The following is a 26,208-nucleotide window of genomic DNA, read 5'->3' on the forward strand; positions in this document are numbered from 1 at the left end:
AGGCTTTTGATAAGGCCCCACATAAGAGATTAGCATGTAAGACTGCAGACAAGCAGCACAGAATGGGAATAAATGGGTATTTTTCCAAGAGGCAGTGACTAGTAGGGCACTGGAGAGAATGCTGGAATTCCAGCTATTCATAATATATAGTATGATGGTGATGAGGGAACTAAATGTAATATCTCGAAGTTTGAAGTTGACACAAAGCTGGTTGGATGAACTGTAAGGAGGATGCAGACTTGCTTTAGTGTGATTTGGACAAAGTGAGTGGTGGGCAAATGTATGGCAGACGAAATATAATGTGGACAAATCTGAGGTTATCTAGTTTGTTAGCAAAAATAGGAAGGCAGATTATTATCTGAATAGTGATACATTGGGAAAAGGGCAAGTGCAATGAGGGGGAGTGTCCTTGAATACAGTCACAGAAAGTAAGCATGCAGTTGCAGGCATGAAGGAGAGAAACGGTATGTTGGCATTCATAGCAAGAGGATGAGTACTGGAGCAGGGATGCCTTGCTACAATTGTACAGGGCCATGGTGTAAGGAAACAGTTTTGATTTCCTTACAGGGGAAAAATATTCTGGTTATGGAGGAAGCGCAACAAAGGTTTACCAGACTGCCCCTAGAATGGCTTGACTGACATATAAAGAGAAAGTGAGGACTGCAGATGCTGGGGATCAAAGCTTAAAGATTTGTTGCTGGAAATGCGCAGGTCAGGCAGTATCAAAGGAGAAGGAGAATCGACGTTTCGGGCATAAGCCTGACATATAAAGAGAGACTGAATTGGTTAGGACCATATTCACTGGAGTACAGAAAATGAGGGGCAGTCTCATAAAAACCTACAAAATTCTAACACGACTAGACAGGGTAAATGTAGGAAGGATGTCTAAGCATGTGGGGTATATCATTTATGACTGAGATGAGGAGAAATTTCTTCACACAAAAAGTGGTAAACCTATGGAATTCTCTGCCAAAGAAAGTGGGTGAGGAAAGAATATTGAATGTTTTCAAGAAGGAGTTAGATTTAGTTCTTAGAGCTAAAGGGTTCAAAGAATATGAGGAGAAAGTGGGAACAGGATACTGAGTTGGATAATCAGCCTTGATCACATCGAATGGTGGAACAGGCTCAAAGGTCCAAATTGCCTACTCGCATTTCTATGTTATTACCCACAGATTAGAAGGAGAGATGGCTCTTTTTTAAGGTGTTACTTTGTTATAAGCAGTCCTGTGAAGTACTTGGATGAGAATGGTCATACTCAGATATGCTTGTGATTGTCCTATATAGTGTTTCGTGCAGTCTTGCATGGAATCTTGTAAATTATATTTGTCTTGCACATGATGGGTATCAGGTTGTTTGTCCTGGTCAGTTGTTGTCCGAGCGTGTCTCTTGGTTTATGGGCTGTCATGGATCCCAGTGGTTGGAGAAGTCTGTCAGTTCTGAGACATTTTCTTATATAAGGTAACATTGCTAATGAGTTAAGTCTGTTAAGCATCTGCGGATGAAGTTGTGGGGATAACCGTTCTTAGCAAATACCCTGTAGTCGTGTTTTTCTTCTTCCCTTCGTAGGTCGGAAGAGCTGCAGTGTGATGTAGCCCTTTTGAACAGGGTCCTAATGCAGCTTCTCTTGTGTGTGTTGAGGTGGTTACTGATCTGGTGCAGGACTTGGTCGGTGTGTGGCTTTCCTGTACACTTTTGTGGTGTATTCACTGTTCTGTGCTCTTTCTACCATCACATCCAGAAATGGGAGTTGATTGCTGGTTTCCTCCTTTCTCGTAAATCTGATCCCTTGTAAGCATGGTGCTGATAATCTGGTTTGTGTTCTTGATTTCTATTCTTTTAATGATAACAAAAGTGTCATCCACATATTCGCCAAGAACGGATATCTCGCAATTTCATCCGCAGATGCCTAACAGACAAGCAACGCGATAAGGACCTAACTCTCTAACAACGCTACCTTAAATAAAAAATGTCTCTAAACTGGCAGCCAGAATTCTCCGACCACTAGGATCCATAACAGCACACAAACTGACTGCCAGCTGCAGACAATGACTCACCAGAACAAAAGACCTGATATCAATCATGTGCAGGACAAATGTAATTTGCAAGATTCCACACAAAGACTGCACAAAACACTATAGAGGACAAACAAGCAGACAGCTAGAAATCCATATCCACAAACATCAACTAGCCACTAAATGCCATGACCAGCTGTCCCTAGTCATGACACACACAGCTAAAGAGGACCAGAAATTCGACCACAACACAACGATCAAAGGACAAGCTAGAGAACAGCTGAAGAATCTCTAGAAGCGTGGTATTCATTCACGGATTCCATCAAGTACACAGACATAGACTCGATATACCGGCCACTACAACGAACAACCAGAACTGGCAACTGGAAGGCGCAGGAATGAAACCAAATAAATTACAGTAGATACAGTACAGCAGTGCTTCACAGGAGACTCCATAGCACTGAAGATGTCACCTAGATAGGGAATGAAATGTCTGTAAATCAACTTCCCAGCTCAGCAAAAATACCCATAACTACAGTAAAAAGAATTTTGTGTTGGAAGTAATGTGTTTGTACTTTTACAGTGTATTTAAAAATCTTGAATTTGTGTTGTCAGTAAATAGGTTGGTTTATTCCACTTTACCTTTGTTTCTTTTGGTTAATAAACTTCTGCTTTATCGTTCAAACAAAATCTATTTCAGTGAAAGACCATTTTGACTGAAGCAAAAAAAAACATCAGTCAGGCTTCAGTCTGGGATCTGACCTGTCCAATAATAACATTAGCTGGATCAGAACACCAGCCTGAAGAGGTTGCTCAGTCACAGATGCTGATTCTTCATGTCTCTATTGTCTGTGAACAGATTCTTGACCAGCGACTCTCAGGTACATATGCCCATCCCTGTTGCCTACTGTCCAATGGCGATGGATATCATTGGACTTGTCAAATGGATTCTTAGAGAAGGCTGCACATGACTTTATTTAATATGGAGATCTTGGGGTGCTGTCATTGTCCACATGTTCTTGTGGTCAGATTTCACTCACGTATTGAACAATAACAATTGGGACCACTTTTTTGCTGCAGCCTTCTCCTCTCTTTATAGTTAGATGCAGAGTCTTCCTTTGCCTGTTCTGTCACCTAGGACCTTGAATCACACTTTGTCTGGCACCGACCCTGATCTTGCCAATGTGGTTGACCTACCAGGAGGAAGGTGCTCCCAATGGCATAACTCATTGTTATTCAGAATTGGAAGGTTGCATTTATATGCTCACGCAGCAGGTAATTAACTCATTTTTTTGGTATTCTCGAAGTACAGTTTCATCAGTTTTATTATTATTTTTATTACCCATAATCACAAGAAACATTTTTGGTGGGCCACTGGCAACAATCAGGTTGAATTCATAAAGTCCTTTACATGCATCAGTGATCTGAGCCTGCTCTAAATATATTAATGAGAAGTTACATTCGACATGAAACAGATAGGATGAGGTAATATATCGTTAGGAGGTACAGATACTTGGGTATAATCAGCTATGCTGGATACCTAACATCATGAGAAGCATGATCTAATTAATTTGTAGATACTTAATACAGTTAAATGTAATTTAGTAAAATATGACATGCCTCATTCTAACTATACTGTTATTTCACAGCATACAATGATTTTTTTATGCAAAAGAATTGGCAGATCTCATCATACAAATATTATCACTCTGAAGTGGAAATGTTCTTTCAATTCTAAACTGAGTAGAAAGTCAGCAGGTTGTCTCAGCTACTCAAGTAGTATATTTACTGATTGGAAGGGCAGGAAGGGATATAATTTGAGAGTTTACGTTTTACTATTCCACTTAATATGGACAGAGCTCAGAAATAGGAAGGGTGCGATAACAATGAGATGTACTACAGGCCTCCCAACAACGAGTGTGAGATAGAAGTACAAATATGTAAACAGATTATGGAAAGATGTAGGAGCAACAGGATGGTGATGACAGGAGATTTTAATTTTCCCAACACTGACTGGGATTCACTTCATGCTGAGGTCTAGATGGAGCAGAATTTGTAAGGAGCATCAGGGATAGTTTAAGGTAAGTATGTAAATAGTCCAACTTGGGAAGGGGCCATACTGGTGCTGGTGTTGGGGAATGAACCCAGCCAGGTGGTTGAAGTTTCAGTACGGGATTACTTAGGGAATTGTGATCATTATTCCCAAAGTTTTAGAATACTTGCGGACAAAGAGGAAAATGGTCCTAAAGGAAGAGTGCTAAACTGGGGGAAGTCCAACTATACCAAAATTTGGTAGAAGCTGGGGAATGTGGATTGTGAACAGCAGTTTGAAGGTAAATCCACATTTGATATGTGAGAGGCTTTGAAAGTGAGGTTGATTAGAGTGAAGGACAGACATGCCCCTGTGAAAATGGGGGACAGAAATGGCAAGATTAGGAAAGAATGGATGACAAATAAATTTGAGAGACTAGCTAAAAGGAAAAAGGAAGCATACATAAGATCTAGGTGACTGAAGACAGACAAGGCTTTGGAAGAACGTAGGGCCAATCTGAAAACAGGAAATTAAAAGGGCTAAAAGGAGTTATGAGATATCTTTAGCGAACAGGGTTAAAGAAAATTCTAAAGCCTTTTATGCATACATAAAGAGCAAGAGCATAACCAGAGAAAGGTTTGGCCCACTCAACTACAAAGGAGGAAGGTTATGTGTGGAGTCAAAGAGAATGGGCCGAGATTCTTAATGATTAATTTGCATTGGTATTCAGTGAGGAGAGAAACATGACAGATGTTGCGGTTAGGGATAGGTGTTTGATTATGTCAAGTTGGCATAAGGAGGAAGTGTTGGGTATTCTAAAAGGTATTAAGGTGAATAAGTCCCCAGGTCCGGATGGGATCTATCCCAGGTTACTGAGGGAAGCGAGAGAGGAAATAGCTGGGACCTTAACAGATATCTATGCAGAATCCTTGAACACGGGTGAGGTCCTGAAGGACTGGAAAATTGCTAATGTTGCCCCCTTGTTTAAGAAGGGTAGCAAGGTTAATTCAGGTAATTATTATAGACAGGCGAGCCTGACGTCAGTGGTAGGGAAGCTGCTGGAGAAGATACTTAGGGATAGGATCTATTCTCATTTGGAAGAAAGTGGGCTTATCAGTGATAGGCAACATGGTTTTGTACAGGGAAGGTCATGTCTTACCAACTTAATAGAATTCTTTGAGCAAATTACAAAGTTGATTGATGAGGGAAGGGCTGTAGATGTCATATACATGAACTTTAGTAAGGTGTTTGATAAAGTTCCCCATGGTAGGCTGATGGAAGAAGTGGAATCACATGGGATTCAGGATCTACTAGCTAGATGGATAGAGAACTGGCTGGCCAATAGGAGACAGAGAGTAGTAGAGGAAGGGAGTTTCTCAAAATGGAGAACTGTGATTAGTGGTGTTCCACAGGGATCTGTGCTGGGACCACTGTTGTTTGTGATATACATAAATGATCTGAAGGAAGGTATAGGTAGTCTATTAACAAGTTTGCAGATGATACTAAGATTGGTGGAATAGCAGACAGTGAAGGGGACTGTCAGAGAATACAGCAGAATATGGATAGATTGGAGACCTGGGCAGAGAAATGGCAGATGGAGTTCAATCCCGGCAAATGCAAGGTGACACATTTTGGAAGATCCAATTCTAGAGCGAACTATACAGTAAATGAAAAAGCCCTGGGAAAATTGATGTACAGAAAGATCTTGGTGTTCAGATCCATTGTACCCTGAAGGTGGCAACGCAGGTCGATAGAGTGGTCAAGAAGACATATGGCATGCTTGCCTTCATCGGACAGGTATTGAGTACAAGAGTTGGCAGGTCATGTTACAGTTGTATAAGACTTTGGTTCGGCCACATTTGGAATACTGCGTACAGTTCTGGTTGAAACATCACTAAGAGAATGTGGATGTGTTAGAGAGGGTGCAGAGGAGGTTCACCAGGATGTTGCCTGGTATGGAAGGCACTAGCTATGAAGAGAGGTTTAGTAGATTAGGATTATTTTCATTAGAAAGACAGAGGTTGATGGGGGACCTGATTGAGGTCTACAAAGTCATGAGGAGGATTAACAGGGTGGGTAGCAAGAAGCTTTCTCCCCCAGGGTGGGGGACTCAATTTCTCAGGGTCACGAGTTCAAAGTGAGAGGGGAAAGGTTTAAGGGAGATATGCGTGGAAAGTTCTTTATGCAGAGGGTGGTGGGTACCTGGAATGTGTTGCCAGCGGAGGTGGTAGAGGTGGGCACAATAGCATAATTTAAGATGTATCTAGACAGATACATGACGGGCAGGGAGTAGAAGGATACAGATCCTTAGAAAACAGGTGACAGGTTTAGGTAGAGGATCTGGATCAGCGCAGGCTTGGAGGGCCGAAGGGCCTGTTCCTGTGCTGTAATTTTTCTTTGTTCTTAAATAGCTGAAGCTTATAAAGTCTCGGACAATGTAAAGAAAAAAGCATTGCATTTACGCAACATTTTGCACAACCTTAGAACGTTCTGAAGGTTTAACAGCTGGAAATTTCCTGAGGAACCCTCCCAATTGATTCACATAATTTTGGGAGAAATCTTGTTTTGGTCTATCATGAGAAACCCCAGTCAAAATCTCCAATTAAGTGTACTAGTCTCTAAAACAGGACTTCAACCAACCAACAGGTGATGGGAAACCAAATAGGTAGCCTCTGATTAAGACAGAATCCAAGTAGTAAAATGTTACAAGATGATGGTATTGTGTTTGTGACAGACATGTCTGTTTTTCTGGAGTAGTCCGTTCTGCACACCAATAATCAACCACTATGCTTGATGTTTGCCAAAGTGCTTATGTGGGAGGGGGGTGAGATTAGTTACAAATTTGCCTGTATCATCAGGGATTTTGTAAGATAGCCCTTGAAACCATGGGGTTACTTTCTTAAAGGCATACTTATGTAGATATACTAATCTGTGATCTTTTTCCATCACACTGCAAGTTCCATGATATGAATGCTTAAATGTGTACAGGATACCTGTTGCGCAGGTGGAACTACAAGGTTCATGAGATGACAGCTTCCATCTGTACATGTCAGCAGCGCTCACTCCCAGGCCTTTTCTCAGCATCTTCAGTCTATTCCTGAAAGAAATAATTGGTGCAAGGAATTATGTCTGAGCAAAGTAACAGGATGAAGCACTGCACAAACATGTGTGTTACCAACCTACCTGTCCTGCTGTTGAAGAAGCATTCCAAGACTTGTTACAAGCAGAGCTTCAGCTGGCTAGAAACAGAGAGAATGTAATAAAAATACCCAGCTTTAGAGAAACAAAAGACCATTTAAATAGCAGACAGATGTACTGTTTTAGTCATCATGTGTTACGGTTGATATTCCAATAGCAATTTTCAGATACCAGTCCAACAGGTAACTATTATTTTTTAAATGATTGAAAAAACCTGGATGTTTTTGATGTTGAATCTCTCATTTTGGCTAAAATGAAGTATTGCACCTAATTATTAATCTGACTAGATAGGTTTCTGCTTTAAACAGTTTGATATTACCGTAAATATTTTAAATTTGTACATAATATCAAAGCTGTTCTATTGCTCATATGCCTCACTGTTACAGCCTGTTCAATCTCTAGACAGCAGAAGCTCTGACATGAACGGCAAACAATGAAAAGCACCAATTCCAGGAACAACATCACTAATGCAGCATGTAAATATGCATGTCCTGAGGAAAGGCTCATTGTCTGCACATAGTGCTTCTTGTGTGAACTGCTCTGGGCACAGCTGCCACCTAAGATTCAAGAATTATAAGGAGGAGCTTAGTGCAATATTGCACTATCCCCTGACCTACTAACAGTGACAATGATCTCTCATTCCATTAACTTCCCCAACTCAGTTGGGAGGTCCTGGTGCAGAGATCTGACAGACTCCTGCAAAGTGTATCAACCTAATTTTCCCATGCTATTTAAGACTGTTATTCACATACATACATGGACATATTTGCAACCACTTCCACATTTGTTAAGCCAAGAGGAAAGTGCAAACAGAATCTAGACATGATAATTTTGCTTATAACACTGTTCTCTGGCTTTAACATGCTGATTGCTTTACATTACCTAAATAAAACTTGAATTCATCTGATATTCTACTTAAGCACATTTCATTCAGTCACCATTGCCCTGTTTGTGTTAATGTACATTTAGTGTTAGTTAATTTTGCATAATATTGGCATTGAAAATCTTGGATATCTTCAGTAGATTCAAGACACAATCAGATGAAAGATACAAATATTGGGATGGGACTTCATTTCAAAGTCTCCAAGCCTGGGTGGATAGCACTGAAGTTTCTTAAACCAAGAGATGAACACTTGTTTTCATCTGCTGGTGACTAAAACAACATACAGCATTTGTCAGGAGCACATCCAAATGGAAGTGAAGCCCAAGATATACAAAAAGGTCATTCTTTTTAGGGAAGTTTGTTATAAAATAGTCAGCTGCTTCATATACACCTGCCTTTCTAGAAGACACATGCATCTTTCAAAAACAATTCCCCATTATTTAACTGTATTAGGTATATTACCTAGAGAATGACTGCCATTGAATGTACTAATACAGGCACAGATAAACTTTATGGAAATGTCCAATGATTAAACTGTTCTATCCGCCTCTGAGGCAAAGACCTATTCTACAATGGCTACAGCTGCAAAAAAAGCCTGTTGATTTTCAGGGACTGTGTATTTACTCTGTTCATGTTTACTTGTGCACCTTTTATATTATTGGATTTCACTACCTGTGTTGAAATCACTAGTCCACTTCCTGTTTCTTTCCTTATTGTCACCAAATGATTGGATTCTCATCAAAATTCAACTGCAGTTTTGTTACACAACATATCAAGTAAAGTTTTTAAAATAATTTTTTAGAATATTCTAAGTCTGTCAGTGCAGACTTGATGGGCTGAAGGGCTTTTTGTGCACTGTATGAATCTATGGATGATGTAAAGACATGGCTGCAATGTGTAAATAGCCCAGGAGTACAAATTTTGCGATTTCTGGTCAGCCACAACTTAGAGTTACAGATATCTGTTCAAATGATCTAACTTAACATGAAAACAGTGACATCTGCAAAGGTCACTGGAACAAAAACAGCCTATGGTTATGTGACCTTCAACATACATCAACTTCACTGGGCATTGTGGAAGATGCATCATAACTTTTAATATTTATAGATTTGTCTCACATCAAGAGAAAAAGAATCTATCTGGAGAAAAGTAAAATGTAAGTTAGAAGAGGCAAAGAAAACACAACTATTTCTATGTTTGTATGTAACTCTGCTCAATTAATTGTTAAGATGGCTTACCGCAATTTCTGTGTTCTGTTTGCTTGCTGAATAATCTGCAGAAGTGTTTCATTGGAGAATGGAATCTCTGTAGACATATTAAAGGTCAGTTCCAGGGGTGTATCATTAACTTTGTAGCTCCCCATATTTTCATTTTCTTCATAATATACCAGGAAACCGGCTGTATTGGACCCTGAAGAGTACATTGGACCTCCTCTTGAGTTTTCAGTCATATTTGTACTGAAGTTGATGAACCTTTCTACACGAGAAGAATGTCCACTTGTAAATGTGTCTGTCAAATGATTCTTAGACATTAATATATATTTTGGTGATGTCAACTTTGAGGCTATATCTGTGTAATCATTTCATGCTATTAAATTGATGTCTGTACTAAAGCAAAATGTTAAAGCAGATAATATTGACAAAAATTATTCATAGTCAAGAGTGTAGTGTTGGGAAAGCACAGCAGGATAGGCAGCATCCGAGGAGCAGGAGAATAGATATTTCGGGCATAAGCTCCTCATCAGAAATGAGGCTTGTGGATCGGGCTTAGAGATAAATGGGAGGGGGTGAGGTGTGGGGGAAGGTAGCTGAGAAAGCGATAGGTGGATGAAGGTGAGGGAGAAGGTGATAAGTCAGAGGGGGGAGCGACGGATGGGTCTGGAGGGGTGGTGCCGAGTTGAAGGATTGGGACTGGGATAATGTTGTGGAGGGGGGGAATAAGGAAGCTGTTGAAATCCACACTTATCCTGTGTGGTTGCAGGGTCCCAAGGCAGAATATGAAACTTTCCTCCTCCAGGCATCGGGTGGTAATGGTTTGGCAGTAAAGGAGGCCCAGGACATGCATGTGCTTGATGTAGTGGGAGGGGGAGTTGAAGTGTTCAGCCATAGAGCGGTTGGGTTAGTGTGTGCAGGTGTCCCAGAGATGTTCTCTGAAATGATCCGCAAGAAGGCGTCCTGTCTCCCCGATGTACAGGAGACCACATCAGGTGCAACAGATGCCGTAGATGACATTGGTAGAGGTACAGGTAAATTTCTGATGGATGTGGTAGGAATTCTCCTACTCCTCGGATGCTGCCTGACCTGCTGTGCTTTTCCAGAACTACACTCTTGACTGAGCTCCAGCATCTGCAGTACTCACTTTCTCCTAAACAATTATTCATAGAACAACAAAAGATTTCACAGATTAAGCAAATTCAAATAATGGACACTGAGTTAAAAAGCTAAAAGCTGAGACAGGCTGAATGTTGAAACAGAAGAAGAATGTGGAGGATGGAAATGCAGAGCAAGGGGTTTAGAGGTCTGAGCACAACAAGAGATGGCCAGAACTGTTGGCTAGAGGGTGATGAGCTGCAGAAGATTGCATAATTAGGAAGAAGGGTGCCATGGAAACATTTAAACATGAAAAAGGGAACATTACGTTAGAGATGCAGAGAAACATAGAAGATAGGAATAGGAGTAAGCTATTGACTCGTCATGCCTGCTCCGCCATTCAGTATGATCATTGCTGATCACGAAGCTCAATTCCTAATTGTATCATTCCCCCAAAACCCTTTAGCCACAACAGCTATATCTACTTCATTATTGAAAACGGAATGTTGATGTCTATATAGGTCAGCAAGGTCAAAGGTGGAGAGGATTTGTTGGAGAATATGAAACTGGCAAATTTCCATGTGAGCTCAAATTTAAGGAGATTGATGGCTGGTCAGGTGAGAAATGGAATAAGCAAGTCTAGAAGAGGCTTGAATGAGGTTTTCAGCAGCAGATGAGTTCAGGTTGCAGTTAGACTGAACAATGTTATGAAGGGAGAAACGTGTGGTATGAGATTAAACCAGCTAGAAAGTCAGACCAACACATTATTGCAGAACAGTCCCCAAGGCAGAAGTAAGGGATTCCTTGAATCTGCGAAGTCCTCAAAAACCACAGGTTAGAGATTCCAGCTAGTTTTTGCATGACAAACAGGAGAGATGACAAAGAAAGTCAAGTGACATTGATAGATCACTATGTGGTATAAAAAAGTATACTGGACAAACAAGTGGGGCTCTTGTGGCAGTGTCCCTAGCTCTGGTCCAGAAAGCTTGGGTTCAAATCTTATCTACTCCAGAGGTGTATAACAATAACTCTGAACAGGCTGATTAGAAAATATATAAACTGATGAACAGAAAGACAAATTAATGGATTAGAGCAAGAGTAAAAGTTCAGTAATCAAAGTGCTTGCTCAGCACAGTTAGAGAAAAACAACAAAGTACTGACATATGAAACAAAGACTTCACAGCCTTGGACTATGGAGAAATGAAGTAAAAAATTAAGCAAAAACAGATGAGTGGACAATATTAAGCCTTGGAAAGGGCTGAAACGGAAGCAAGTTGATACTAATTTGACCACTGAGGCTATGGTGAAAATAATCAATAGTGATGTATGTATAATTTGAACCTAGACACTGGAAATCAACCTCATGATATCTAAAGCTCCATCCTGCAGGCTGATTCATGCTAGCAATGTGATACATGGTATTTTCATACTTTACAATATATTTAAAAAATCCAAGTCCTTGCATTCATTTAGAAAGAATTAAAGTCTCTGGCACCAGACTCTTCAACATATTATAGAGTCATAGTGATGTACAACACAGACACAGCCCTTCGGTCCAACTCATCCATGCTGACCAGATATCCTAAATTAATCTAGTCCCATTTGTCAGCATTTGGCCCATATCCCACTAAACCCTTCGTATTCATATACCCATCCAGATACCTTTTAAATGTTGTAATTGTACCAGCCTCTACCACTTCTTCTGGCAGCTCATTCCATCCATGCACTACCCTCTGCATGAAAAAGTTGCCCCTTAGGTCCCTTTTATATCTTTCCTCTCTCACCCTAAATCTATGTCCCTTAGTTTTGGACTCCCCCACCCCAGGGAAAAGACCTTATTTGTTTACCCTACCCATTTTTAGACCCTATAAATCTGAAAGCATATGCTCTGGTTCAATCTAAGAGAGCAGCTGGGAAAAGGAATAAAAATATCAAGCGATAATGTGGAATTTGTGACAGGATCGGAGATGATAGTTTTGGATTCCAAAACTATAACCAGCCTTTTGGGAATTTATTTGTTTCTTTCTTGTTTGGTTCTGCTAAACCATTCACCACTAATACAGTGGTAACTGCACGAGGTTTCTGCCTATGCAGCATCCCAAGTGTTCATTGGTAACATATTATGGCTGCTTGAGGTAAAATTCAGCACATTTTTATATTCTGAAGAAGGGTCACTGGACCCAAGACGTTAACTCTGATTTCACTCCACAGTTGCTACCAGACCTGCTGAGTTTTTCAAGCAAGTTCTGATTTTGTTTTTCATTTCCAACAGCAGCAGTTTTTTTTTATTCAGCATGTTTTTCCCAATTTGCTGTCTGGAACACAGGAGCAGAAATAGGTCAAACAGTCCTTTGAGATGGATTGCCATTTAATATGATCAAGTTTGAGAATGCATTTCAATTCTTTTCTCCCCACACTATCTCCATATAACTTTCTGACATTGACATTTACGTACTGGTATCTGTCAATGTCTACTTTAAAATTAATCAATGACTGATTAGCCCTCTACGGTAGGCAGTTCCAGGCAAATTAGTCAGGTGCTGTTGAGACATCGTAACGGTGGTCAGTCAGGCCCATCCTGCCAAGGTAGTCTGTGGTATGATGGATCTTGGTCAGCACTGGGGGCTTAGCCAATAATGATAAAGGAAGTTATTACAGGGAAGTACATGAGTCCAGGGGAAAGCAGACAACTCAACTCTGGAGACATGCTTCAAGTCTACTGGAATGCAGAGTTAGTGGTGACAGTGATACAAGGTAATTGCAGATTTCACATGCGGCACATCATAATGAAATGAAGAGAAGTGGGGGCTAGAAATTAGGGTTCCAATGGATTACAAAAACTCTGACTTCTACATGGGAAGATGTAGGACCAACAAGGGCATGGCAATTTCCAACACCTGGGGACCTGGGAGCAAAACTGGGACATCAATAAGTAAGTAAAGGGACTCATTAGAAATGGGTAAGGAGAGAAACTGAAAGGACATTGGCAGTACACAACCAGCAACAGAAAAGGTCACATAAAGGGAGATAGTGAGAAAAGATTTCAATCTGAGACTTGTACAGTTGAGAACAAAGGTGAGTCAAACAGTCAGGGCAGGTAGGGACAAAGCAGAGAACAAGGTAGGGCTGATAAATTAAACTGCATTTATTTCAAAGCAAGTGGCCTAACGGGGAAGGCAGATGAACTCAGGGAATGGTTAGGAACATGGGACAGGGATATCATAGCAATTACAGAAATATGACTCAGGGATGGATAGGACTGGCAGCTTAATGTTCCAGGATACAAATGCTACAGGAAGGACAGAAAGGGAGGCAAGAGAGGAAGGGGAGAGGCACTTTTGATAAGGGATAGCATTACAGCTGTACTGAGGGAGTACATGCATGGAAGTAATGTGGGTGGAACTGAGAAATAAGAAACGGATGATCACCTTATTGCGATTATATTATAGACCCCCCAATAGTCAGAGGGAAATTGAGAAACAAATTTGTAAGGAGATTTCAATTATCTGTAAGAATAACAGGGAGGTTATGGTAGGTGATTTTAACTTTCCAAGCATAGACTGGGATTGCCATTAATTTATCAGCCCTACCTTGTTCTCTGCTTTGTCCCTACCTGCCCTGACTGTTTGACTCACCTTTGTTCTCAACTGTACAAGTCTCAGATTGAAATCTTTTCTCACTATCTCCCTTTATGTGACCTTTTCTGTTGCTGGTTGTGTACTGCCAATGTCCTTTCAGTGTCCCTCCTTACCCATTTCTAAGGGTAAGGGTTCAGATGGAGAGGAATTTGTTAAGTGTGTACAAGAAAATTTTCTGATTCAGTATGTGGATGTACTTACTAGAGAAGGTGCAAAACTTGACCTACTCTTGGGAAATAAGGCAGGGCAGGTGACTGAGGTGTCAGTGGGAGGGGGGTGGGGGGCATTTTGGGGCTAGCCATCATAATTCTATTCGTTTAAAATAATGATGGAAAAGGATAGACCAGATCTAAAAGTTGAAGTTCTAATTTGGAGGAAGAACAATTTTGATGGTATGAGGCAAGAACTTTCAAAAGCTGTTTGGGGGCAGATGTTCGCAGGTAAAGGGATGGGTGGAAAATGGGAAGCCTTCACAAATGAGATAACGAGAATCCAGAGAAAGTACGTTCCTGTTAGGGTCAAAGGAAAGGCTGGTAGGTATAGGGAATGCTGGATGACTAAAGAAATTGAGGTTTTAGTTAAGAAAAAGAAGGAAGCACATGTCAGGTATAGGCAGGATAGATCGAGTGAATCCTTAGAAGAGTATAAAGGCAGTAGGAGTATACTTAACAGAGAAATCAGGACTGCAAAAAGGGGACATGAAATAACTTTGGCAAATAGAGTTAAGGAGAATCCAAACGGTTTTTACAAATACATTAAGGACAAAAGGGTAACTAGGGAGAGAATAGGGCCCCTCAAAGATCAGCAATGCAGCCTTTGTGTGGCGCCACAGGAGATGGGGGAGATACTAAATGAGTATTTTGCACCAGTATTTACTGTGGAAAAGGACATGGAAGATATAGAATGTAGGGAAATAGATGGTGACATCTTGAAAAATGTCCAAAGCATAAAAGTGGATAAATCCACAGGACCTAGAATTCTGAGGGAAGCTAGGAAGTGATTATTGGGCCTCTTACTGAGAAATTTGTATCATCAATAGTTACAGGTGAGGTGCCAGAAGACTGGAGGTTGGCTAACGTGGTGCCACTATTTAAGAAGGGTGGTAAGGACAAGCCATAGAACTATAGACCAGTGAGCCTGACCTTGGTGGTGGGCGAGTTGTTGGAGGGAATCCTGAGGGACAGGATGTTCATGTATTTGGAAAGGTAAGGACTGGTTAGGGATAGTCAAGATGGCTTTGTGCATGGGAAATCATATCTCACAAACTTGATTGAGTTTTTTGAAGAAAGTGGATTGATGAGGGCAGAGCAGTGGACTTCGGTAAGGCATTCTCATGGAATACAGGGTGAACTAGCCATTCGGATACAGAACTGGCTCAAAGGTAGAAAATGGAGGGTCGTGGTGGAGGGCTGTTTTTCAGACTGTAGGCCTGTGACCAGTGGTTTCCACAAGGGTCGGTGCTGCGTCCACTACTTTTCATCATTTATATAAGTGATTTGGATGGGAGCATAAGAAGTATAGTTAGTAAGTTTGCAGATGACACCAAAATTGGAAGCATAGTAGACAGTGAAGAAGGTTATCTCAGATTATAACAGGATCTTGATCAGATGGGTCGATGCGATGAGAAGTAGCAGATGGAGTTTAGTTTAGATAAATGTGAGATGCTGCATTTTGGGAAAGCAAATCTTAGCAGAACTTATACACTTAATGGCAAGGTCCTCGGTAGTGTTGCTGAACAAGGAGACCTTGAGTGCAGGTTCATAGCTCCTTGAAAGTGCAGTCGCAGGTAGATAGGATAGTGAAGAAGGCATTTGGTATGCTTTCCTTTATTGGTCAGAGTATTGAGTACAGGAGTTGGGAGGTCATGTTGCAGCTGTACAAGACATTGGTTAGGCCACTGTTGGAATATTACATGCAATTCTGGTCTCCATCCTATTGGAAAGATGTTGTGAAACTTGAAAGGGTTCAGAAAAGATTTACAAGGATGTTGCCAGGGTTGGTGGATTTGAGCTTTAGGGAGAGGTTGAATAGGCTGAGGCTTTTTACCCCAGAGCGTCGGAGGCTGAGGGTGACCTTGTAGAGGCTTACAAAATCATGAGGGGCATGGATAGGATAAATAGATAACGTCTTCTCCCAGGGGTGGGGGAGTCCCGAACTAGAGGGCATAGGTTTAGGGTGATAGGGGAAAGATATAAAAGAGACCTAAGGGGCAACTTTTTCACACAGAGGGTGATATGTGTATGCAATGAGCTGCCAGAAGAAGTAGTGGAGCTGGTACAATTGCAACATTTAAAAGGTATCTGAATGGGTATATGAATAGGAAGGGTTGGGAGGTATAAGGGCCAGGTGCTGGCAGGTGGGACTAGATTGGGTTGGGATATCTGGTCGGCATGGACGAGTTGAATCGAATGGTCTGTTTCCGTGTTGTATGTCTCTATGATTCTATAAATGGAGAGATGGTATAAAACAAAGACTACTATTCAATGTTGCTAAGTTTGTAGATGACACAAAGTTAGGTGGAGGGATAGGTAGTGTTGAAGTGGGGAGGGTGCAGAAGGATTTGGACAAAGCTAGGAGAAAGTGGCAGCCGGAATAAAATGTGAGAAAGAGAGAGGTTTGGTAGGAAAATCAGAGCATGGATTATTTTCTAAATAGGGAAAGGCTTCAGAAAACTGATACAAAAAGGGACTTGGGAGGCCTAGTTCAGGATTCTCTTCAGGTTAACAAGTAGGTTCAGCTGGCCATTAGGAAGGCAAATGGAATGTTAGCATTCATTTCAATAGGGCTAGAAAACAAGAACAGAGATGTTCTGCTGAGGTGGTATAAGGCTCTGGTCAGACTGCATTTGGAATATTGAGAGCAGTTCTGAGCCCCATATCTAAGGCAGGATGTGATGTCATTAAAGGGGGGTCCAGAGGAGGTTTACAAGAATGATGTCTGGGATGAGGAGCAGTTGAGGATTCTAGGTCTGTATTGGATGACGTTTAGAAGCATGAGGGAAGATCTGATTGAAACTTAGAGTACAGTGAGGCCTGGAAATAGTGGATGTGGAGATGTTTCCACTAGTAGGAGAGACCAGGACCCAAGGGTACAATCTCAGAGAGGGAAGGGACAATGCTTTAGAACTGAAATGAGGAAGAATTTATTCAGCTAGAGGGTGGTGAATCTGTGGGACTCAATGCTGCAGAAGGCTGTGGAGGCTAAGTCATTGACTGTATTTAAAACAGAGACCGATATGATTGACAAGGGGAACAAGGGTTACAGGGAGAAGGTAGGAGAATGGGGTTGAGAAATGTATCAGCCCTGATCAAATGGCAGAGTAGATTCAATTGGCAGAATGGCCCGATTCTGCTCCTTTATCTTAGAAAAGTATGCAGGAGCAGTAAAACTTGGGTGTATGCGTATATAAGTCATGAACTGTGGGAGGACAGGTGGAGAGAGAAGCTAGGCGAGCAGACAGTATTTTAGGCTTCATTAATAGTGATACAGAATGCAAGAACAGGGAGGTTATGCTGAATACATTCAGGACATTACTTAGACCTCAGCTTTTGGGATGTCAGTGTCACTGGATGGCTTCATTCCTGATGAAGGGCTTTTGCCCAAAACACCGATTTTCCTGCTCCTCGGATGCTGCCTGACCTGCTGTACTTTTCCAGCACCACTCTAATCTAGACTCTGATTTCCAGCATCTGCAGTCCTCACTTTTGGCCAGCACTTATTGCCTATCCCTAGTTGCCCTTCAGAAGGTGATGAGCTGCCTTTCTGAACTGCTGCAGTCCACATGCTGTAGGTTGACCTATAGGGAGGGAATTCCAGGATTTTGGCCCTGCAACAGTTAAGGAACTGTAATATATTTCCAAGTCAGGACAATGAATGGCTTGGAGGGGGAAACTTGCAGATGGTGATATTCCCAAGTATCTTGCTGCCCTTGCCCTTCTAGATGGAAAAGATTATGGGTTTGGAAGGTGCTGTCTAAGCAGCCTTGCTAAAGATCAGTAGTAAACCTTGTAGATATTAGACACAGTTACTCCTGACTGTCAGTTGGGGAGTGACTAAATATGGAGGATGTGGTGCTTATCAAGCAGTCTGCTTTATCCTGGATGGTGTCAAGCTATATGAATGCTACTGGAGCTGCCCTCATCCAAGCAAACAGGGAGTATTCCACAAACGTCTGACTGTACATCATGGACAGGCTTTGGGGAGTCAGGAAGTGAGTTACTCGCTACAGAATTCCTAGCATCTGATCTACTGTTGTAGTCACTGCATTTATATGGCTAATCCAGTTGAATTTCTGGTCAATGTTAATCCCAGGATGTTGATAGTAGGGGATTCAGTGATGGCAACACCTTTGAGTATCAAGAGGCAGTGGATAGATTGTCCTTTATTGGAGATGAATCTTACCATACATTTGCATATAGCACAAATGTTACTCGTCAATTTACAGCCCAAGCCTGTATTTTGTTAGGGTCTTATTGCATTTGGACATGGATTACATCAGTATGTGAGGAGTCATGAACGATGCTGAACATCACACAATCAACCATCGACCATCACCACTACTTCTGACCTTCTAATGAAGTGAAGATCTTTGATGAAGCAGCTGAGGAACCTCTACAAAGATGTTCTGAAGCGGAGATTACTGACCTCCAATAATCACAACAATTTTTCGATGTGCCAGGAATGACTCCAAACAGAGATCCCCCGATTCTCAATGATACTAGTTTTGCTAGTGCTCGGTCAAATGTGGTCTTGATATCAAGGGCTGTCACTCTCACCTCACCTCACCTCTGGAATTTAGCTCTTTTGTCTGTGTTTGAAACAAATGAGGTCTGAGCTGAGATGTGCAAGCGCAACCAAAACTAGATGTCATTGTGCAGGTTATTGCTGTGTAGATGCTGCTTGATAGCATTGTTGAGAACACCTTCCATCATATTACTGATTGAGAATGGACTGATGAGATAGTAAGGGGCCGGGGTTAAATTTGTCCTGCTTTTTATGTACATGACATACCTGAGGAATTTTCCACATTGTCAGGCTATTGCCAATGTTGTAGCTGTACTGGAACAGCTTGACACATGCTGGAGAACAAATCTTCAGCAGAATTGCCAGGATGTTGTTAGGGCTATAGCCTCCCACGTCTCTAACTGTTTCTTGATATCACATGGATATCAAATTAGCTGAAGACTGCATCTGTGATACTAGGGTCCTCTGGATTCGGTAGTGATGCCTCATCCACTCGGCACTTCATTGCAAATGCTTCAGCCTTACCTTTTGCACTGATCTGCTGGACTCTCCCATCACTGAGAATTTACTGAGGGTATTTGTGGCATCACATCCTTTAGTGAGTTATTCAAATGTCCACCACCATGCACAAGTGGACATGACAGGACTACAGAGTTTATATCTGATCCACTGTTTGTGGCATAACTTATAACTTGCTACTGTCTCACTTGCTATTTATATTGTTTGGCACAATAAGTGTCTTGTTTTGGAGCTTTGCCAGGTTGGTGCCTCATTTTTAAATATGTCTGATGTTGCTCCTGACATGCCCTCCTGCACACTTTATTGAACCAGGGTTGATACTCTGGTGTGATGATAATGTTAGAGTGGGGGCCATGATGTTGTAGATAGTGTTGGAGTATAATTCGGCTGCTGTTCTTGGTGGCACCGGCCCCTCATGGATTCCCAATCTTGAGTTGCTAGATATGTTCAAAGTCTGTCACATTTAGCACGATGAGAGCTCCACACAACATGGTGGAAGGTATTATCAAAATGAAGACAGGACTTTGCCTCTACAAGGACTGCGTGTTGGCCACTCTCATCTATATAGTCATTGACAGTGTATTTGCAGCAGGCAGGTTGGAGAGAATGAAGTCAAGTACATTTTTCCTTCTTGTTGGTTCCCTCACCACCTGCTGCAGACCTAGTCTACATTTAGGTATGATTTGGCTAGTAATGCTGCTTTATTCCTGATGAAGGGCTTTTGCCCGAAACGTCGATTTCGAAGCTACTTGGATGCTGCCTGAACTGCTGTGCTCTTCCAGCACCACTAATCCAGAATCTGGTTTCCAGCATCTGCAGTCATTGTTTTTACCTCTCAGTAATGCTGCTGCCAAGCAACTCTTGCTTATGGATACAGAAAACCCCTGGCAAGGATACATTCTGCGCCCTTGCCACCCTCTGTGCTTTCTTCAAGTGTTGCTCAACAGAGAGAAGAACAAAGTCATCAACTGAAAGAGGATAGTACAGAGTAACCAGCAGGAGGTTTCCTTGCCTATCTTTGACCTGATGCCATGAATCAATATTGAGGACTCTTAGGGCAACTCCTATTGTCTCACCAGCAGCGCTGGCCCTGTCCTGGTTGGACTGGACAATCCAGAAATGAAGATGATATCTGAGACACTATATAGAATGTATGACTCTTTGAGAATGACTATATCACGTTGACTTGTCTGCAAGACTTTTTCCAATTTTAGCACAAGCTCAGAGATTCTAGCAAGTTGTCATTGTCGTTTCTAGTTCCTAGGTCGATGCCAGGCGGTCCATCTGGTTTCATTTCTTTGCTGAGATTTTGTAGCAATTGTTACAAGTTGAGTGGTTTGCTAGGCCATTTCAGAGGACAGGTGAGAATCAATCACAATGCTGTGGCTCTGGCGTCACATGTAGGCCAGACCAGATAATGGTGGCTGACATTAGTGAATTTGAAACAAAAACAGAAATTGCTGGATGAACACAGCAGCTCTAACAGCGTCTATGGGGAGAAAGTAGAGTTCTGGAGCTGTAATGAAGGGTCACCAGACTTGAAATATTAACTCTGCTTTCACTCCACGAGTGCTGCCAGACCTGCTGCATGTCTCCAGCAATTTCTGCTTTATTTTTAGATCTCCACAGATCGCCTCAGCGTCCATAGTTCTCTGCTTCATATTAATGAAGCAAATGCATTTTTCCAACAATTGAAAGCGGTTTCATGGTTATCATTAGACTGAATTTCCAGATGGTAAAAACAATGACTGCAGATGCTAGAAACCAGATTCTGGATTAGTGGTGCTGGAAGAGCACAGCAATTCAAGCAGCATCCAAGGAGCAACGAAATCGATGTTTTGGGCAAAAGCCCTTCATCAGGAATAAAGGCATTGAGCCTGAAGCGTGGAGAGATAAGCTAGAGGAGGGTGGGGGTGGGGAGAGAGTAGCATAGAGTACAATGGGCGAGTGGATGAAGGTGATAGGTCAGGGAGGAGAGGGTGGAGTGGATAGGTGGAAAAGGAGATAGGCAGGTAGGACAAGTCCGGACAAGTCATGGGGACAGTGCTGAGCTGAAAGTTTGGAATGAGGGTGAGGTGGGGGAAGGGGAAATGAGGAAACTGTTGAAGTCCACATTGATGCCCTGTGGTTGAAGTGTTCCGAAGCGGAAGATAAGGCGTTCTTCCTCCAGGCATCTGGTGGTGAGGGACCTCCATGTCCTCGGCAGAGTGGGAGGGGGAGTTGAAATGTTGGGCCACGGTGCGATGTGGTTGATTGGTGCGGGTGTCCCGGAGATGTTCCCTAAATCGCTCTGCTAGGAGGCACCCAGTCTCCCCAATGTAGAGGAGACTGCATCGGGAGCAACGGATACAATAAATGATATTAGTGGATGTACAAGTAAAACTTTGATGGATGTGGAAGGCTCCTTTAGGGCCTTGAATAGAGGTGAGGGAGGAGGTGTGGGCACAGGTTTTACAGTTCCTGCGGTGGCAGGGGAAGGTGCCAGGATGGGAGGGTGGGTTGTAGGGGGGGCGTGGACCTGACCAGGTAGTCATGGAGGGAAGGCAGAAGGTCTTTGCGGAAGGCAGAAAGGGGTGGGGAGGGAAATATATCCCTCCCCTTCCCATGTGGTCAAAGATGCCCTCCAATGCATCTCATCCACATCCCGCACCTCCGCCCTCAGACCCCACCCCTCCAACCGTAACAAGGACAGAAAGCCCCTGATGCTCACCTTCCACCCTACTAACCTTCGCATAAACCAAATCATCCGCCGACATTTCTGCCACCTCCAAAAAGACCCCACCACCAGGGATATATTTCCCTCCCCACCCCTTTTCGCCTCATTTTATGTGCACACAGATGCCCTACTGACCATTCACGGATTTTCTTAAAACATCTGACTCATATCCAAGACTTGTGAACTAACTCTGTCATACCAGCCAACAGATTGAGATGAGTCCTGAGGAACAGCCTTGTGACTTCAGTGATTAGGACAGTGTGCATCATTGCTAAGTTAACATGAACTGCTGGAGTGTCCTTCAGGACAGTGGCAAAATTGCAAGAGACAGTGCTTTGTGCAGTTTCTCTCCACAGGCCAATGTACGATGAGGAAGAGTCAACATTTGAGCTGCCCATTGCACATCTCTCCAACCTTGAAGAGCCATGCACTCCCTCAAAAAGCTTATACATAAACAAATCAGTTTTCTGAAGATGTGTGGATTCCTCACATATTCCGTTTTCTCAGTCACAGGTGCAAGTAAAGGGGGAATGATTTATGCCGACTTCAGCACATCTGTTGTACAAAGCATTTAGCCTGTTATCAATATTAAAAAGAGCAACAGCATGGCTGCAGTCCTCAACATCATAGTTGAAGGATCTCTGACATTTGAAGCTACCTGCAGTCAACAAGGCAGTCACCTACAAGAGTGTCACCAACGTGCCCTCAAGTTTCCATTTTCCTCTTTCTCATTACACCAAAGTGTTGCCTTGACTTACAAAGCTAGGGCAGAGGGATCCCGTTGTATCTGGCTGTTAGCTTGGAACAGTTGGGCAACTAACTCCTAGTGCCTTTGGGCATGGAAGGCCTGTGACTGCCGAGAGTGTTGCTTAGGTACAGGCTAACTCTCTACAATCAACTTCTACTGCAGGCCTTGGGATCAGTGGTGAGATGAGGTGGAGAGTGGGTGCTTCTGGAATATCCTGAGAAGAAGCACTAGCCTATCTTTCTGAGAAAGGGACACTTGGAATGAGGTTGAGATCCCCTCTCTCCCGCTTGCTTCACCATTCACGCTGAGCAACTTTGGATTGAGTAATGGACTACAGGTCAGTGTGCCTATCAGGCAGGCTCTGATTATGAAGAATCTGGGCTCTCCAAGACAATTGCAGCCAGATGCACAGCACCACCACAGTATTAATAGCATTGGTGGATCCTCCATCTATCAAATCAATTTACAGTGCCTCTGGCTTTATGCTCCTGTGGCTGTAGTTTGACCAAGTCATTAATAGTTGAGAACTGGGGTTCAATGCTACATAGAAAGAGCTCTGGTCTTCAGGAATCCTGGAGTTGGAGTCTTGGGGTGTTCCTTGTCTGGTTGCAGTAACTAGTGATATCTTCAGTATTTTAGACTTGAATTCAATTTAGAAAGAATATGGATTTATTAAAGGATGCAGGTGTATACCTTGCAAGTGTATCCTCTGAGGGTTCAATGTTTCTCTCTCAGAGTTGGATCTGAAGGTCTTGAGCGCTGGCCTCTTTGTGAAAGTTAGCCAGATGATACTAGCTGCCACTAATGCTGATATAAAACAAAGGGAAATAGTTGTGGAAGATGCAAAATAGCTTGTGGAGATTAAGAATGAGCTTATATTAGTGGCGATAAGAGAGCAACATAGTGATTACTGTGAGGGATTGAGGAGCCTAAGCTCTGCCCTCTGCACTGCTACAAAGAGACAGGAGTGTAGAGAATGAAAAGAGGTGGTGAGGTATCCCCAGTCAGTAAGGTGGAAGAACGGAGACTGGAAAGGTTATTAGTTTGGGAGGATGACGTGAGTAAGAGCCATTGAGTCAATGTGATGCTGAGCCTTGGAGACATGTATGTGCAGTGGCAGAATAAGACTGGAGTACTCACCCTGTGAGTGTCAGTTAACAAAGAATGGTGGCATTTACCTTTGTGTTTGCAGAAAATCACTGACCTTCTTTCCGCACTGCTGGATGTGCTGCTTCATTCAGGATAAAACACTGACCCATGCCTTAACCAGTGTCCAAGATGGCTGCGGCAGGTGTGGTGATTTTGCATTTTCTCTACCAGCCCATCAACAAGCATGCCCAAATCTCTCTCTACAAACAGGGAACTGACTAGGCTTTCTTCAGAGTTCTCCTTCTTGGAGGTTAAAATCACTAATGAGAGGGGCCATTCCTGACTGACAGCATCTGAAGTGATACACAGTCGGGTTTAAATAGGACAGCATACCTATGCCAGAAGGTCTCAACATCAGCAAACATTTCCAGCTCTCCAGTTGTGTGACTCCAAGAAATATAACCAACATCACAGATGCATAATTTATGAAATTAAAAGCTGAGGATTTCATGAGAAAGTTTGCTTCAGGGCATGGCCAAGTGACATGAACTTTACACATTTTAACTAGCAATTGGGAAGATTCTGCATAGTACAGATTCTTGCATTGGCAAATTATGATGAGTGTTGAAACGCAAGAATAACCAGTTTATTCCTATTCTGCTTTCTGTCTGTTAGCCAATCCTTAAACTTATGCCAAAATAATATACCCCATACTTTTATTGTGCAAAACAAACCTCTTAAAAGACAATAAGTAGTAGGAACAGGAATAGGCCATTCGGCTCCTCAGCCCTGCTCTACCATTCAATAAGATCACAGTTGATGTGAAGTGCATGTCCACTTTCCTGCCTTTTCCCTGTAAGCCTGGATTCCCCTACTAATAAAGAATCTATCTCAGCCTTAGATATATACAAGAACTTTATCCCCACATCTCTTGATGCCAAGCAATTCTAAAGACTCAAGCCACTGGGAGAAGAAATTTCTCTTCATCTCAGTCTGAAGTTGGCATCTCTTCCACAAGGGGAACATCCTCTCAACATTTACCCTAGCAAGCCCCTTAAGAATATACATGTTTTATCTTATGATTTATCAAAACGCCTTCTGAAAATCCCATCATACTACATCTACCAATTCCCCTTTACCAATTCAGTTACTAACATTCTCTAGGAATTCTCAACGAGATTGTCAAATGAAGGTTCCCGTTCCAATCCATTCAGACATTGTCCAATCAGATCATTACTTGTAACAATCCATTTATTACATCTATTTTTAATAGTTTCTAGCACTTCTCTACCATTGACGCAAGTCTAACAGGTCTGCAGTTCCCAGTTTCCTTTGACAGCTATTAAAGTAGTGGAATGACATTCCTTACCATACAATCTACAGGAACTATTCAAAGTGTGCATAAGTTTGGATGTTCTTCAGTAAAGCATCTACTCTCTTCATAGCGATTTCTTTTAGCATGGAGATGTACAATCAGGCTCTGGGGACTTATTAACCCTCAGTCCCATTAACTTTGCCAACTCAACCTTTCTACTAAAACTAATTACTTTCAATTCCTCATGTTCCCAAATGCTTTTAATCTTTCATTCAAAGATAGTTCTTGTTTCTTCCCTCGGTGAACATAGGAACAGAAGCAGGCCATTCAGCCCTTCAAGTCTGTTCTGCCATTCAATAATAGTTGTGGCTGATCGGTGTTCTAACTCCATGCACCTGCCTTTGGCCCACATTCTTTAGTACAATTGCTTAACAAAAATGTATAGACCTCAGATTTAAAATTAACAACTGATCTAGAATCCACTGCCATGTGTGGAAGTGTTCCAAACGTCTATCACTTCCTCTTGTCCAATATATCTTTCCTAAGATGTGGTGTCCAGATCTGTTCACAGTATTCCAAGTGGGGTCTAACTTGGATTTTGTATAACTGTAACAACTTCTGCATTCTTGCATTCTAGTCCTCTAGATACAAAGGCTAACATGCTATCAGCTTTCTTGATTATTTTCTGTACTAACATTTTAAACATCTATGCACCCGAACCCTAAGCCTCTTTGGACATACTTCCTAGGTGGAATGAAGTTAAATACAGGGTATCTTCATCTATTCTCTCTTGTTCCAAAATGGATAGTCTCAAACTTGCTTAATTAAACTCCATCCACCACAGTTTGGCCCATTTCACCTTATCTATCAACATTCCTCTGTAAGTTCATGCTATCATATATACTGTCTAAATTGGCACAAAGTTAGGTGGCATCAAACTTAGATATGACCTTCTATACTATTATTAAAAGTTGTCAATAAATAATGTGAATGATTGAGGCACTAA

General features: G+C 42.1%; 1 protein-coding gene across 4 annotated transcripts in view; it reads right to left on the reverse strand.

The window, feature by feature from the left end:
• The window catches only part of adamtsl2 (ADAMTS-like 2), a 207,919-nt gene that overhangs the window by 100,532 nt on the left and 81,179 nt on the right, over positions 1-26,208 (reverse strand). For 3 of the 4 annotated variants that reach the window (XR_011956136.1, XM_072566134.1, XM_072566133.1), the window contains exons 11-12: positions 9,364-9,601; positions 7,038-7,141 (exon numbers count right to left, since the gene is read on the reverse strand). Coding sequence is in view for 3 of the 4 variants with exons in the window: in XM_072566134.1 (XP_072422235.1) it covers positions 7,038-7,141; positions 9,364-9,601 (342 nt within the window). In the remaining variant the exon portion in view is untranslated. The remainder of the gene's footprint in view (positions 1-7,037; positions 7,142-9,363; positions 9,602-26,208) is intronic. The other variant, XM_072566135.1, reaches the window with a different exon arrangement.

Source organism: Chiloscyllium punctatum, chromosome 49, assembly GCF_047496795.1.
Source record: "Chiloscyllium punctatum isolate Juve2018m chromosome 49, sChiPun1.3, whole genome shotgun sequence".
Taxonomy (NCBI): domain Eukaryota; kingdom Metazoa; phylum Chordata; class Chondrichthyes; order Orectolobiformes; family Hemiscylliidae; genus Chiloscyllium; species Chiloscyllium punctatum.